This window comes from Cladophialophora yegresii (assembly GCF_000585515.1).
Source record: "Cladophialophora yegresii CBS 114405 chromosome Unknown aczIN-supercont1.5, whole genome shotgun sequence".
Taxonomy (NCBI): domain Eukaryota; kingdom Fungi; phylum Ascomycota; class Eurotiomycetes; order Chaetothyriales; family Herpotrichiellaceae; genus Cladophialophora; species Cladophialophora yegresii.
Window position 1 is genome coordinate 1,232,386 of NW_006913049.1, and position 13,763 is coordinate 1,246,148.

The 13,763-nt window shown below is 54.4% G+C and overlaps 5 protein-coding genes across 5 annotated transcripts; 3 read left to right on the forward strand and 2 right to left on the reverse strand.

Annotated features, from left to right (window-relative positions):
* Positions 1–1,795: 1,795 nt before the first annotated feature.
* Positions 1,796–3,054, forward strand: A1O7_07168 (uncharacterized protein; the record flags this gene model as incomplete). The annotated part of the gene is made up of 3 exons (XM_007761168.1): positions 1,796–2,270; positions 2,352–2,819; positions 2,879–3,054. The coding sequence occupies 3 exons, from the start codon at positions 1,796–1,798 to the stop codon at positions 3,052–3,054; spliced, it is 1,119 nt and encodes a 372-aa protein (XP_007759358.1).
* Positions 3,055–3,092: 38 nt separating this feature from the next.
* Positions 3,093–5,353, reverse strand: A1O7_07169 (uncharacterized protein; the record flags this gene model as incomplete). The annotated part of the gene is made up of 3 exons (XM_007761169.1): positions 3,093–3,759; positions 3,811–4,169; positions 4,217–5,353. 3 exons carry the CDS (start codon positions 5,351–5,353, stop codon positions 3,093–3,095), a joined length of 2,163 nt encoding a protein of 720 aa, XP_007759359.1.
* Positions 5,354–6,288: 935 nt separating this feature from the next.
* On the forward strand, positions 6,289–8,591 carry A1O7_07170 (uncharacterized protein; the record flags this gene model as incomplete). Its single annotated transcript, XM_007761170.1, has 9 exons — positions 6,289–6,593; positions 6,691–6,791; positions 6,843–7,046; positions 7,102–7,325; positions 7,377–7,413; positions 7,479–7,622; positions 7,707–7,874; positions 8,160–8,347; positions 8,400–8,591. The coding sequence occupies 9 exons, from the start codon at positions 6,289–6,291 to the stop codon at positions 8,589–8,591; spliced, it is 1,563 nt and encodes a 520-aa protein (XP_007759360.1).
* A 1,618-nt stretch (positions 8,592–10,209) lies between these two features.
* A1O7_07171 (uncharacterized protein) lies at positions 10,210–11,235 on the forward strand (the record flags this gene model as incomplete). Its single annotated transcript, XM_007761171.1, has 1 exon — positions 10,210–11,235. One exon carries the CDS (start codon positions 10,210–10,212, stop codon positions 11,233–11,235), a length of 1,026 nt encoding a protein of 341 aa, XP_007759361.1.
* A 1,501-nt stretch (positions 11,236–12,736) lies between these two features.
* On the reverse strand, positions 12,737–13,576 carry A1O7_07172 (uncharacterized protein; the record flags this gene model as incomplete). The annotated part of the gene is made up of 1 exon (XM_007761172.1): positions 12,737–13,576. One exon carries the CDS (start codon positions 13,574–13,576, stop codon positions 12,737–12,739), a length of 840 nt encoding a protein of 279 aa, XP_007759362.1.
* Between the last annotated feature and the right edge of the window lie 187 nt (positions 13,577–13,763).

A 13,763-nucleotide genomic window follows, 5' to 3' on the forward strand; every position in this document is an offset into this window, starting at 1 on the left:
CACCCAAAGAGGCAGTGTTGCATGGGGGCGTTGTAAATATGGTCCATCTCGTATACTGAAGACGGCAGTCCGAATACGAGACACAGCCAATGGAGCAAGTTAGGGATACGAGGCCGGGACAACATGCAATGCCACCACGCCAAGGGCATCCGAGCCTCGAGCCTCAAACTACCGTTCGACTACGTAGGCCCAGCTACGCATGTACCACACACTGTAAAAGTTGTCGTGTTCGTGTTCGTGTCGCAAGCACGACAGTACCATTATTCGTTCCGATCCCAGTTCCAGTCTCGCTTATGGTTCCGCCTTTTGGCCCCGCAGTTGCAGTTGCAGATGCACTTGTTCGTGTACGGTGTAGGCGCAGGGTTCGGGCGGAGTACTCTATGTATGTAGCGAGGCTGAATCCCGAGTGCGTACAGTCGCTCCACTCGAACCTGTGATGCCTGCCACGCGCAGTACTCGCATCTACTGTTGAGTGTGGTATTGGGTGGATGGGCACACTGGCAAGCAAGCAAGCAAGCCGCAAGAGGGAGTCGGCAGGCGACAATACACTAAGAAGGCCTCCCCAGATGGACAGGCACACAGCGCAACAGGAACGTGAAGCAGCGAACGCGCGACCCAAGCGTGCACGTTATGGATGTCCTGGGTATGTTTCTGGCTCTCGCTCTGAATCTATTCGTGGTGGACGGAGTAAACTCGTACGGGTGAACAAAATATCCTCCCATATCCTACCTATGAACCCCAGTCCCCAGTACGCGGTACCCTGGTAACGCGTACAACTGTACTACAGTAACTCCACGCGCCCCGTGTGGTGTCCACATACAGTAGTGATGTGCTTATCCCGCCCCGTCCCCCTTGCCGTGCGTGTACCGTGGAACAGTGTACCGTGCTTGCTTCAATGTACCGCGTCCGGAAGTACAAAGTACTTTGTAGTTGCCGATGACGATGGGCCCACACACCATAATAGCCTATCGGTCGGTCGATCGATCGATAGCCTTTCGTGCTCGGGACAGGCGAGTAGTATGGAGGGGCACGTAGGTACATATCATACCGTACATAGCCTACAGTACTCCAGTGTACGTAGGAGTGGATGCGGCCAGCAGGCAGCCTACAGTACGGTCTACAGCCTACGTACACTGTACTTGCTTACGAAGTACCGAGAGTTCCTGAGCCAGTCCCCTGTGCCGCTACCGAGATTCAACTCATGAGTACCGTAACTGGTGGTCAGGTACCTAATAGTTCTCCGTACTGTAGTGGATACTGTCTCAGTCTGCGGGTCCCTCCCCTTCGAGCCACATCTCAAACAGGGGTGGGATTCTTGAATCTCGCGAGCATTGGAGAACTTAGGTACGGAGCACGACGCTGGACTACATACTATGTACTTCTGCTTGTTGGGAATGCGGGACGATCTTCACGGAAACTGCACTGAGCAAGTACAGTATACATTATAGGCACCAGGCAGGTTGATTGGTTGTTTACATGTGTGTGTGCATGTATGCACGTCTGTGTCCCGCAGCATGCATCCTGCATCCTATGTGATGTAGGTATCTCATCGCCTATGGGTTATGGTTACGCTTACGCAGACGCCCTTGGGCTGTCAGGAATCAGGATATCCAGGCAGGTACATGCATACACACGTGCATGTGATCACCAGGTAGGTAGCCTTGGGGCCTGTAAGCGGTACACTGTACTAGACCACTTAGCAGCCCGTTTGTTGGTGGGTTTTCCCAATATACTGTACTCAGTTCCTACTCGACCCCCTCGTCAACTCACCTCCTTCTTTCTACTGTCCACAAAGATGCCCGCACAGAAGGTCCCACTGTCTCCCTCGACAGGTGATGCCCACATCACATTCAGTGGTGATCACAATCACAACGACCCAACGGGCGAGCCATGCATCTTGGACCTACCGAATGGCAAGAAGGTCAAAGTCCCTTCTTATGCCGATCTTCCAGCAGTCTCTGGCCTTCCCGCGGGCCGCACCTGGGGTTTATGGGACAATCTCTTAGGTCTTGATGCGCCCGATGAATTAGGGACCTTGAACCTCCTAACCCCCGGCACAGTTCTAGCCGCTAGGCAGGAGATCCAACATGGGATTAGCGTGGCGATCAACTGGTCGTCGGATAATTGTCAGACTCCGCATTCGAACAGAAGACCGCCCAGTCACAAGATCATGTCCTTGAGGGAGGCGCAGGGGAACGACTGTCCTTGGATAGGTCATGATGATGAGGTGAACATGAATACGCAGAGCGGGAGTCAGTGGGATGGGTTGCGTGAGTATTATTCACTTCATCTGCCCGTATCCGCGTAGCACGACTCCGTCCGTATCGTGCTGACATAGCTTGATGGGACAGGACACTGGGCGCATCAGCCGACCGGATTGTTTTACAACGGCGTAACAGCTGAGGAAATCACCGGCCCCAACGCCACAGGCCGCAATGGTATCGATCAATGGTCAAAGAGAGGTGGCGTCGTCGGCAGAGGTGTACTCCTTGATTATTTCTCTTGGGCCCAAGAACGAGCAATCTCATACTCGCCAATTGAGCGGCATGCGATCTCGGAGAAGGACCTCGAGGCAGTCGCTGCGTGGCAGGGAACCAAGTTTCGACACGGAGATATATTGCTGATTCGGTCCGGTTTTGTCAAGTGGTACAGGGAAGCCAACAGCGAGGAACGGCGAAAGGGCACGATAGATGGATCGACCTGGGCTGGCGTCGAAGGCACCAAAGAGTCGGTGGAGTGGCTTTGGAATCGGCATTTTGCGGCCGTAGGAGGTGATGCGAATGTATTCGAGGCATGGCCTGCGAAGAACGAGAGGTGGCGTAAGTGACGATCTCCCAGTCCCTCGTACTCCCCTCCCCCGTCTGACCCTTCGTGACAGGATTGCACGACAACCTGATTGCTCTATTCGGCATGCCCGTTGGAGAGATGTTTGACCTCGACGAGCTTGCGGAGAAATGCCGGAGGCTGAACAAGTGGAGTTTCTTCTTCACCAGTGCGCCGCTGAACTTTCCGGGGGGCGTCGCGAGTCCCCCGAACGCCATATGCATATTGTAAAGCGAGTCGAGGCAGCGCCCTGAATTGAAGCCATCAAGTCAGAATTCGTACTCAAAGTCCGCCCATGCTCCATCGTCAAGTATCGTGCCCCAGTCTGCTGGATAACTCATCGGCATGACAATATTTGAAGCTTCGGGGAAGAGTTGTCGTCCGAGAGGGTGACTTGACATGGTGTATAGCTGGGTCAAGCTTGGATCCTGCCCACACTGCAGTTTGCCATTCCCCATCAGAGGCTGTTCCTCGTTCGATATCTGGCCTGGTACGAGTGCCCCTGGGCCATGATGGTCAGGGCCCTGGCTCTTTGCCTGGACAGGCAATCCATTTACAGGCTCGTTTGGTAATAACTCGTCACCACTGCGTATTCTGCGTACAATCTTTGCGAATAGGCGGAAGATCCAGCCGCTCACTGGCCAGGTGCTCTGAAGCTCCCGCAGGGCTATCATTGCGAGGCGGACCTTGACAACGCCTAGCTGTTCGAGGATCGACTGCCCGGAGCATATATCCACCGCTTGCATCCCCATGGCTGCGAACAATGCTGGCACAATGTGAATGGGACAGTGCAGAATGTGAGATTGCGAGAGAAGTTCTTCGACAATGCGAACCATGCGGTTTGCTGCATCCATCGCTAGAGCATGAGCAGTCTTCATCGAAGGTGGAGACAGATCTTGGGGCGAGATGGAACGATGGGTGACGATCTCAAACCAGCTAAAGGGTAGAGGTCAGTCGTGGAGGCGCACAATAGTGAATCCCGCTCACCTGTGTGCTATGTGCAACATGCTCGTCCAAAGGCAATTACTTGTGTTCTCAATGGATAGCTGAGGCGGAAGCCGCGAACTCCACTGCTCAAGAGCGTGGGAACAATCCTGAAACATGTCGATATTGTCGGCTGTGGTGGCATTAAACGCTGTAAAGGACTTCTCAACAATGCTTTCGGCGATGAAGGAAAGCTCAACCAGGGCAATCACATAGAGGCAATCAACGGGCTCCGGAGTGCCGAAGATATCAGGTCTTGCGACAGGTTGTTCATCAAAGTCGGTAACATTGAGAAGCTCGACATCACAGTCTCTCCGTCGAGTGTGGACTGGTCGACCAAGGGCGGTCGCAGCATGCTTGTCCTAGAGAAGGTGAGCCTATGCCTGTCAAGAGTGTCAACAAATCCTACCTCTGCGAAGAGTGACCACCAGATCTTTTTCCATAGACACCGATCCTTCGATTTCATGTCTGAATGTTTTGTCGACCGGTGCATTCCAAGCGTGAGTGCCAGACTGATCGCGACGCCAAGCCAGTGCCACGTGTCTTTCTGATCGGTGGGCCCGTTCCACCAGAAACTGACGAGGAAGACCGCTTGCACGACGGTGACTTTGTTCGGTTCATGGTCGCAGTCATACAGAGCTTTGGCGCGTTGGAAAAACGTCTTCCGAGCGTGGTAGCGCGAATGGAAACCAGCCTCGATCAGGACAGAGAGATCACAATGCCCAGCAGCCATAAATAACACGGACTGTAGTAAGAGATAAGATGGCGGGTGTTCGAGATCAGTGTACTGGGCAGCGAAGTCGGCGCGGTCCAGGATAGGGTAATGAGGGTGGACATACTCGAAGTAGGTGCGGAACAACTGGTAGCAAGTGTGGACAGAAGGTATGGTGAAGCAGCCTTGATGCCGCAGCAACGACAGAACGAAGTCGTCGTCTTCCACGGGGTGTGTTGCTCGATTTTGGGGGTCAAATCGTACCAGGTAGTGTCTCTTGCGCGTGGATCGAGCAGAGTCCGCATTGGTTTGGCGTAGCAGATGGGTTAAATTGAATGTCTCGCCCATGTAGCAAGAATGCACCACGCCTTCCTTGACATCTCGAAGAGCATCCCCGTTAGTAGCTCTGTCGAGCACCTGTGCATAGAGGGTCTCTTGAGTTTCTTGTCCTGAATCGGGCGGGTCGGCGACACAGGTCGACGTAGACACAGTCCGGGGACGACCATCCTGCCCACTCTTCGGCCGAGTGCGAACCCCCTTCAATGGATCGTAGACGTTGCCCGGCTCGACAGTAGCTTCACCTGGAGATGTTGGCGCGAGACCTGGCAGGTCGTTCTCAATGGCAGAAGGGGAAGCTGTCACTTTCCGCTTCTTGCCTCGTTTGCTCTCGATCAAGAGGCAGTTGCGACGTGCGACCTCACAGTTCGAGCAGGGCGTCCCCTTTGCTGCAGCATTGCATTTGACGCGCCTCGAGTGACACCACGTGCATGCGACAGCGGATCGCTGCCGCGGCCGGCCACGTTGTGTCGATGAGCTCTGATGCGGTTGATCCATCATTTGGTGGAGTCATGCTCCGGAAGTCGGAAGGCTGTGAGAAGGGAGAGAAGACATAGGCTATGCCCCGGGGATTTTCCAGGCGCGATCCTTATGAATGAATGCGGGAGAGAGCAGATTGGGGTAACGCAGGCGTGCTCGGAGGGGGCAGGCGGGGCCTCACGCAAGGCTAGGGCTTGACCGTGAGCCATGAGTGTCGCTGACTGATGATTAGCACGACAATAAAGCAGACAGCAGGAAAAGAGGGGGATGGAGGAGGGTTACTGTCCGTTCGCTCCTGCGCATCACATCATGTGTTGCTGTACGTCAACCAGGCAGGCACATGTCCAACTTAGTGAACTTGAGACTCCCACCCAGAGCTATCGGCAATGACCACCAGAGAGGCGGGAGAAGGGAGTGGTCAACGAGAGTTATGCCGGGGTGTTGGAGAAGAGGAGGGAAAACCGTGACCGAGGCAACCCATGAAAGCCAAGGTACGGAGTATGTACACAGTACTGGTAATGGCTTCTTAGAACCTCGAACGAACTTTACCATGACCATAACACTATCGTTACGGAGTACATGCCTCAGGTCTGCAAGCGTGCGTCTATCCACCAACACAATCGCATACACAGTGTCCAACACCACCATGTTGCGGAGCTCACGCCAGCTGCAGCCAGAGTCCGTTGGCATCGGGCATATGTCGCTGCAAAGCCGGCCGAGTCTTTCTCCGGTTGAGTCATCAGCCTGGATAACCGAGTCGGCACGATATAGCCTACGCACAGGCAGACCCATAGCATACAGATGCTCGCGTCCTCGAGTCCTTCAGCGCCATTCTCGAGCCTAGACCCGCACAGATGCAAACAACGTATATCAATCGTGGAGACCCCACAGTCGACGTGCAGAACTAGCTACCTCCTGCGTCCTGTTGCCTTCCTTGCGTCGTGGTCGTCAACATGGCGCGGACATACACCTGGTACAATCTGCGCATCATCCTCGTCCTGACCTTGGGGAGTTTGACGTTTGGGTATGGCTTCTCGGTCATCTCCAATACCATCGGACAACCGGGCTTCATTCAGAAGTTCAACCTGCAAGCGAACTCAGACTACACTAACGCGATAACCGGTACCATCAATGGGCTCTATTGCGCGGGTGCGCTTTTCGGTGCGCTTCATGTGGGCTGGATGTGCGAGGCCCGTGGCAGGAAGGAGACCATGTATCTGGCGTCGGCGGTCAACGTCGTTGGGGGAGCCCTCGAAACGTGAGTCTTTCCAAACTCCTGGAGCAGCTTCGACCACTTCCCGGGGTTGCGTTGTCCGTGCCGCATTTCTCGTAGCACTAATCCGATGACAAAATAGTGGCTCTGTCAACATGGCCATGTTTTTGGTTTCCCGGTTCATCTCAGGCTGGGGAATTGGCATGATGGTTGTCCTGATACCAATCTATCAAGCCGAAATCTGTGAGTGCTGACCAGTGTCCTTGGTTACGTGGTTACTGACACCGTTGCCAGCGCCTCCGAATGCTCGTGGCTTCTTGGTGGGCCAGCACGGCACGTGGATTGTGATGGGTTATAGTCTAGCAGGGTGGGTTGGAGCTGGGACATATTATTCTTCAAACTTGTCCTTCCAATGGCGATTCCCGATTGCCCTGTCAATCATCCCGCCGTTGGCGTTGGCCTTGTGTGCTCCATGGATTCCGGAATCTCCACGCTGGTGTAAGTGGGGTCGGGAGACTCTTCTGTCGTGGTCTAAAGCGCTCACATCTTCCAGTGCTGACCAGGGATCGCCGCGACGAGGCATGGCAGATTGTCAACCGTCTGCACGGAGGCAGTGCCCAGGACGAAGGAAGTCTCCAATACGCACGTGAAGAATTCTACCAAATGTCTCAACAGGTCCAAGTCGACACAGCGGCATGGAGAGAAGGCGGCGGATGGGGCGGCATGCTCAAGAACAAGTCCTACCAGAAGCGGTTTTGGATGGGCTTCTTCATCCAGGTTTGATTTCCCCCAGGCCTCATGCCGCCCGAGTGCTGAACATCCGTGCAGTATGCCGCTCAATCAACAGGGGCGCAGGTTATCTATGGTAAGTCGACTAAACGGGATACACAGTCTGACCGAGTGGACCTTGTCTCACGCAGTTGTCGTCAGTCTACATCGTGTCCTTGTACCAGAATCTCGGCCTCACAGGCGGAGTTCCGCTGATCCTGGGGGCGGCGTATGTTACCGTCGCGACAATATCCAACTTTGTGGGCGCCCTGCTGCTTGACAAAGTAGGACGGAAACCACTGTTGCGTAAGTCGGGAATTTTCTCCAGACCTTTTGTCCGTGTAACGTCGGGATGGAAAAGCTGAACATGTGAATGTTGCTTAAATATAGTCGCCGGACTCACCGGGTGCATGCTTTCGGTATGCCTGGAGACCGCCATGATCGCCAGATATGCGGGCACGACGAACAATGCCGGACTTTCGATGGGCGTCTTCTTCTCATTCTGCTTCATCACATTTTACGGCGGCGGCATCGATGTGGTTGGCTACGTGTATTGCTGTAAGTCCATTTCCGGTTCTTCTTTCATCTTCCATGCATGCGCAGAGTGCTTTGCGACAGATATGCCGTGGAACAGTCTGTACGGAGAGGGTCCGGGCAGGACTGTATAGCCGGCCGGCGTGCCCGCTCCGTCAGGCGACCAGGAGCCATATTCAGCCCCGTGCTAGTCCGTATGCCCGCATGCATTGTTTGTCATGCCTAACATACTCCGTCGGACGGGTTATATCGGGAGATGCGGACGGGCCAACCCGGACTGCGGCGCTGACATGCATGTTTCTGATGCAGCGGAGATCTTTCCGACCACCATCCGATCGCAAGGCGTAGCCTGGTCGCTTGCAGGAACGTTCCTATCAACGTTAGTGTACGTTGAAGCCGCACCGACCGCTCTGGCAAACATCAAGTGGAAGTACTACATCATTTTCGTGTGCTTGACGTTTGTCAACATTGTGGTTTTCTACTTCTGGTGTCCCGAGGTAAGGCCTGTTTTAGACAAACAACGACCTCAGCTGCTGATCACAAGTGTAGACCAAAGGCAAGTCGCTGGAGGAGATCAACGCCCTGTTTGGCGACGAGGTGGTGGTGCATTTTGCGGACGCGACAGAAAAGCAACGGCACGAATTGACGGCCAAGGTCTTGGCCGAGGATGAAAAGGGCGACTTTGTCAGGCACGCCGAAAGCCCCAACGTCAGTACAGTGACAGCTCAGGCAAAGGTCTAAATCCGGAAAAATGGTCGTGTCACGACGGTGCAGCCTGAGGGGCTACTGTAACATTCCGACCATGCCCAACGGTATCCGGTGGCCCGGTGGCAGCGGCAGTTTCAGAGGTCGAGCCTCGAGTCTCGAGAGAGGCGAACACACGTAGCAGCTACCGTGGTGACAAAGGTACTTTAACAACCCGTTCAACAGTTCTCGCCAAATACAGAGTTTGACTTTTGTAGATGGCCGATCCTTCGTGATGATGGCCTCCATCTTGTCGATCAGTCCGGTCGGACGAGGGGTTCGCGGGGGGATCTTTCGCTTCCTAGCCAGCCACTTGGTGCTTCTGCATATCTTTATCGGAATGTGGTCACGAGTGACGTAGCAGAGTCCGGAGAGCACGGGTCCAGGGGACGGCCGGATCCCCTGAGGGAAACATTGCGTTCGCAGGGCAGGGCAGACACCCACAGCAGTCAAGCAAGGCCGTGGCTGGGGCCGTTGGGCGGGGCGGCAGCTCGATTGGCTGGCGTTGAGCAGTGCCTTGTGGCTGCATTAGGCTTCGGATATTAATATCCTCGCTAAACCCACACTAGCGAACTCTTTTGGACAGTCCGCCAATCAGCCCACTCCGGTATCTGGTAAATGCAATGCGATTCGTCCAACATCCGTAGCCACCCCGACGTATCTCGCAGGGATATCTTGATCCAATTTCCCGGGGGTTAAACCTGATCGAGGCCAGAGTTGCCCTGCCTCCAGGGGGCTAAAGTGAGACATTGCGACATGGCGAGATGGCCATGGGGGCAGGTCACCAAAGGTCAATCAAAAAGAAGGTTCCACACTAGGTGACTATCGAAATACATGCCTCGCCTGGCTCGCCTTTGTGGCCGCTGCGAAGAACGAGCAGTTCTGTGTTACCAACCACCAGACGACAACAACAACCTCCACCGTAAGGCGATACCACATGGACCGTTGCCGGCTCTGGCTCATCTAAAGTCACTTGCTCGGCTCGTCACCAACCTCGCCTTTTCTTGAACATTTGCTCTTCTTCGCTCCCCCAAGTCCCTCTGCCGGGTCCAACTTCGAACTTCAAACTACGTCTTCAGCAACAATTTTCAATTCCCCTGGACTTTACAGTAACCGGTCCAGGCGTTCGCTTCTCATGTTGTGCGAGATTGAGGGAACCCGCCGACTTTTCTATTTTGGTATAGTAAGGTGCTCGCTCGCTCGCTCAGTCGCCACGAGCTGCCCTTGTCCTACCGGTACGACTGTGGACCACGCGGTATCAGATGAATCATCCTTTTAAGGGGGAGGTCGACACGACGCCACAGCATTACTAGCACAGACACAAAGACGCCCAAGTGGACTTGGACTGCTTGGACTGCTTGGACTGCTTGGACTGCTTGAATTCTCGACAACACATTATTGTTTATTGTATGTAGCCCGCCGCGAGACGACACACCCTATCACCCTTGAACACATTCTTCAGCTTCAGGCGCCGTTGTTGTCTCACTCTTGCTCGCTCGCTCTCTTATCCTTTCTTCTTCATCCCCGTCCAACCGGTTGGGCTGGTGGCATACAATATCTTGCAACATACGGCACACGCCAGCAACGAGGTCAATTGCCAGCACACATAGCCGCAATGGCATCAACTTCTCTGGACGTGACCCCTGGCCTTCTGGATCTTCCGCCGGAGGTGAGAAACCTCATTTATAAATTCTCCTTTCAACAGCCGAAACCGATGCGGCTGAGATGTCCTTCTCAACGACGGCTTCGTCCATCGCGACCATCCAGAGACGATGCGCGTGGGCTGCTCGACACTTGTCACATGATCCGGTCAGAGGCCATCACCTTTTATTACAGTCTCAATGCTCTGGTTTTCCGCTCCGAGGCCGATGCTCTGGCATTCATGTCGGACCCCGACATCCATCCCTTGATCCGGCCGTCGTTGACGCACATTGCCGTCGATTTCGGCGACAGTAATGATGCCGACGCCATCCTCAAGGACCACATCAGTCTCGTGGACAGCTGCGTGGGAAGCCTGCCCCGTCTCAGGACGTTGGAGACGCGCTTCTACGCCCGGACGCTCGATGCTTGTTCGTCTTCACATTTCCGGACGCTGGCCATGGCCTTCGACTCGCTCGACACTGACATTAATACTCCGCCATCACCACGCTCGCCTCGGTCGTCGCCGCGACACTCTCGTCAGAGCTCCATCTCCAGCGCCAGCTCGTCGCCGGCATCATCACCCTTGAGCACATGCTCGTCCATATGCTGGGAATCGGAATCGAAACCAGAACCAGAACCCTTGCCTGTGCCAGACATGTCAGCTCTCCAGGCAGAAGTCCTGGAACAGTATTGCTTCACCCCTTCAGCGGCCATCGCGTTTGCACATTCGAAACTCAAGTTCTCGGTCGCCGCCTCGTCGGAACACTACCCAGGCGTGAAGCACGACAAGCTCATCTGTTACAACCTCCGCATTGGGGTCGATGGAGTGGCCAATGCGTTGGGTCCTGCCAAGGAGGCCGTCAAGCAGCGAATCACTCGCGTGGGCATGTTACCTCGGCCACTGAGCGACATGTATGACGACGCGATCGATGGCGGGTTTCACCAGAGGGTACGGTCGACGATCGCCAGTTGTGCGAGGATCGACGTGGGTGTTTCGTGATGGCAAACACCGCATCACGTGCAACAAGGGGCATCTTTTCTACCATTTCATCGCGTCGCTGGAGGTCACAGTGTCGCTTTTTCATCTCATCGTTGGTATCCGTGGAGGTCACCATTTGTGTTTTGACTTGTGGAGGTTGTCACTTCCTGAGGATTATTGTTTGCCTCGGGGAGGGAAGGCACCAGGGTTGGGATTGGCTCACACCAGAGAAGGCGAGGAACAGAGATCTGGGAACTGCCCTCGGATATGTCGCGGCGCCCCTTAATGGTTTTTCTTTCTTCATCATGCAGATACCCTGGTCGGCAGCACCTAGCATCATATTGTAATTACCGACATGAGATGACGAAATGAGACATGATGATGAATTTTGAAACACTGTTTTCATGTTTGTCTTTGTCAGTCGGGACAAGGCGTCTTGACGCAGATACCAAGTGTGCACTCCACATTCACTCACCCTGCCCGTTTCATGCATGAAGGATTTCCACGGGGTCGATGTACCAGGTTTGCTCTCACCGCCACTGTTTTGTTACCGAGTTTGCTCCTGTGCTTGTGCCTCGTGATCGGAACCAGGAAGCAAACACCCGCATGCTCAAACATGCGAAATCTGGCTTGTGCGACTCCGATCCCGGACACGCCCTCGGCCAAGACGTAGAATGCAGCCTTCTGGAAAAGCATCCGAGCGTTGCAATTTCACCTGCAGTGCGGCTCTTGAGCAACCAGGTGCCGAAAAATGTGATTCAGGTTCCCTCGGGATGGTAGCATGGTCGGGATGCCGTGACAGACCGATCTCTCTGACAGGTATCTCAAGAGCTAGACGTAGGTGATAAAGCAGCTGCCGAGATCCTGTGTCGAGCCCCAAACTCCCTTCGTCTTCAACACACGATCCAGCCAAACATCATCACCGAAGAGTGAACAGTCGACCCAGATTCAACAACCACAACGATTCACAAACCAGGTCGAGCGAGTCGGTCCTACGCCTCCCCAACACTACCCCGACTCATCATGTGCGAGACAGTCCGAATCCACTACCACTGTCCCCACTTCGGCTGCAAAGGGTCCATGTTGACCGAAGACAACCTTTGCAAGCACGCGAAAAAGAACAAGCCATGCAAGACTCATCGACATCGCACCCTCGCGGGAGAGACAAAGGACTGCGCGTCCCATCGCCGACAGAAATTCGAAGGACACAGCGGACGGGGCAATCCAGACTGGTGGGATTAGGTCCGCCCTGAGGACCTACAGAGCTCATCTGCTTTTTTTATGACCGGGAGTCGGTTTGGTGAGGACATGTAGGACCACAGCGTGTAAATGAAGTAAATGAAGAACAAAGTCACCGCCTGTGCGCCATTGGCTGGGTGAAACCCTCCAGGAAAGTCTTGTACTTCTCATGCCTGGATATGTCGGACGAACCAAGTTTGTAAAGATAAACCCAGGGACAAAAGCAGACGCAGGCTGGCACCTGTTTGATGTGAAAAATGCGAAGAAGCGCTTCATGGCATTCTTACCGCTTGAAGTCTAAAACCTTCTTGAGTCTTGCCCAGGCGGTTTCGACCTCTTCCGGAATGTCAATATGGACAATGAAGTCTTTTCCGCAGGGACCGTAGCCATTCCCATCGTCTCTCAGCCGAGGTATTTCGCCCATCAACAGGTCGAAGAAGCGTCGGTGGTCCCAAAGAGCTGCAGATTCGATGCTGGTCATTGACTCATTGGAGTCCGCTACAACGCGTGGGTCGCCTGCTCCGTCGTGATCAAGATATACCTTCGGTACAAAGGTTGGACAGGCGAAGAAGTGGGGTGGGGTTGCGAGATCCTGGTAAGTGTGCTGAAATGCCGCGAGAGTACGCAGTGACATGGTGGGATCCTGCACGACGATACAGGAGTCAATTTTCGCGATGCCATGGAGCTCAAGGACCTGCCGCGTACAGATGGCGTTGGCTCCGCAGTTTGTAGACTTGTCCTCAATAATGAGCTTGGTCCCGCCATCGTCGATGCGTTCTGCAAGCTTGGGGTAATATCGTCTGAGCATTAGCTCGTATACAGCCGCCTCAGGCAGATGATGAGCCTGGCGGGCAAGAGCACTGAATTTCTCACTGTCTCGCACTGCATCGTACAGGAACTGGGTGGAGTGGCCTATGCCGCCGCATATGACTAGTGTTCTCGTCAGTTCAGGTCGTGCCTCCAGTGCTGAGAATACGTGTTGCGCAATGGGGAGAATAGCGTTGCCGCAAAAGACTATAACATCAGCAGAATCACACGTCCAGAGAGACGGGATTTGCGAGCAGGCAAGGAAGCGAGAGATCGTGTTGACGTCTGAGATGTCATCCTCGGAAAGGGCGACCATCGCGAGTACTCCTCAGAGAGACTCGGATTTCTTCCACAGCTCCTAGTGTTTATCTCCCGAGCTGGTCTGACCGGCAACTGAAGTGTGACAACTCGCTCTGCACTGTGATTCCATGCACAGAACCGAAGGATTCAAGGATCCAAGATGCGAGAATTTGGCTAGTCACGTGATTGTGTTGCGCCAAGGG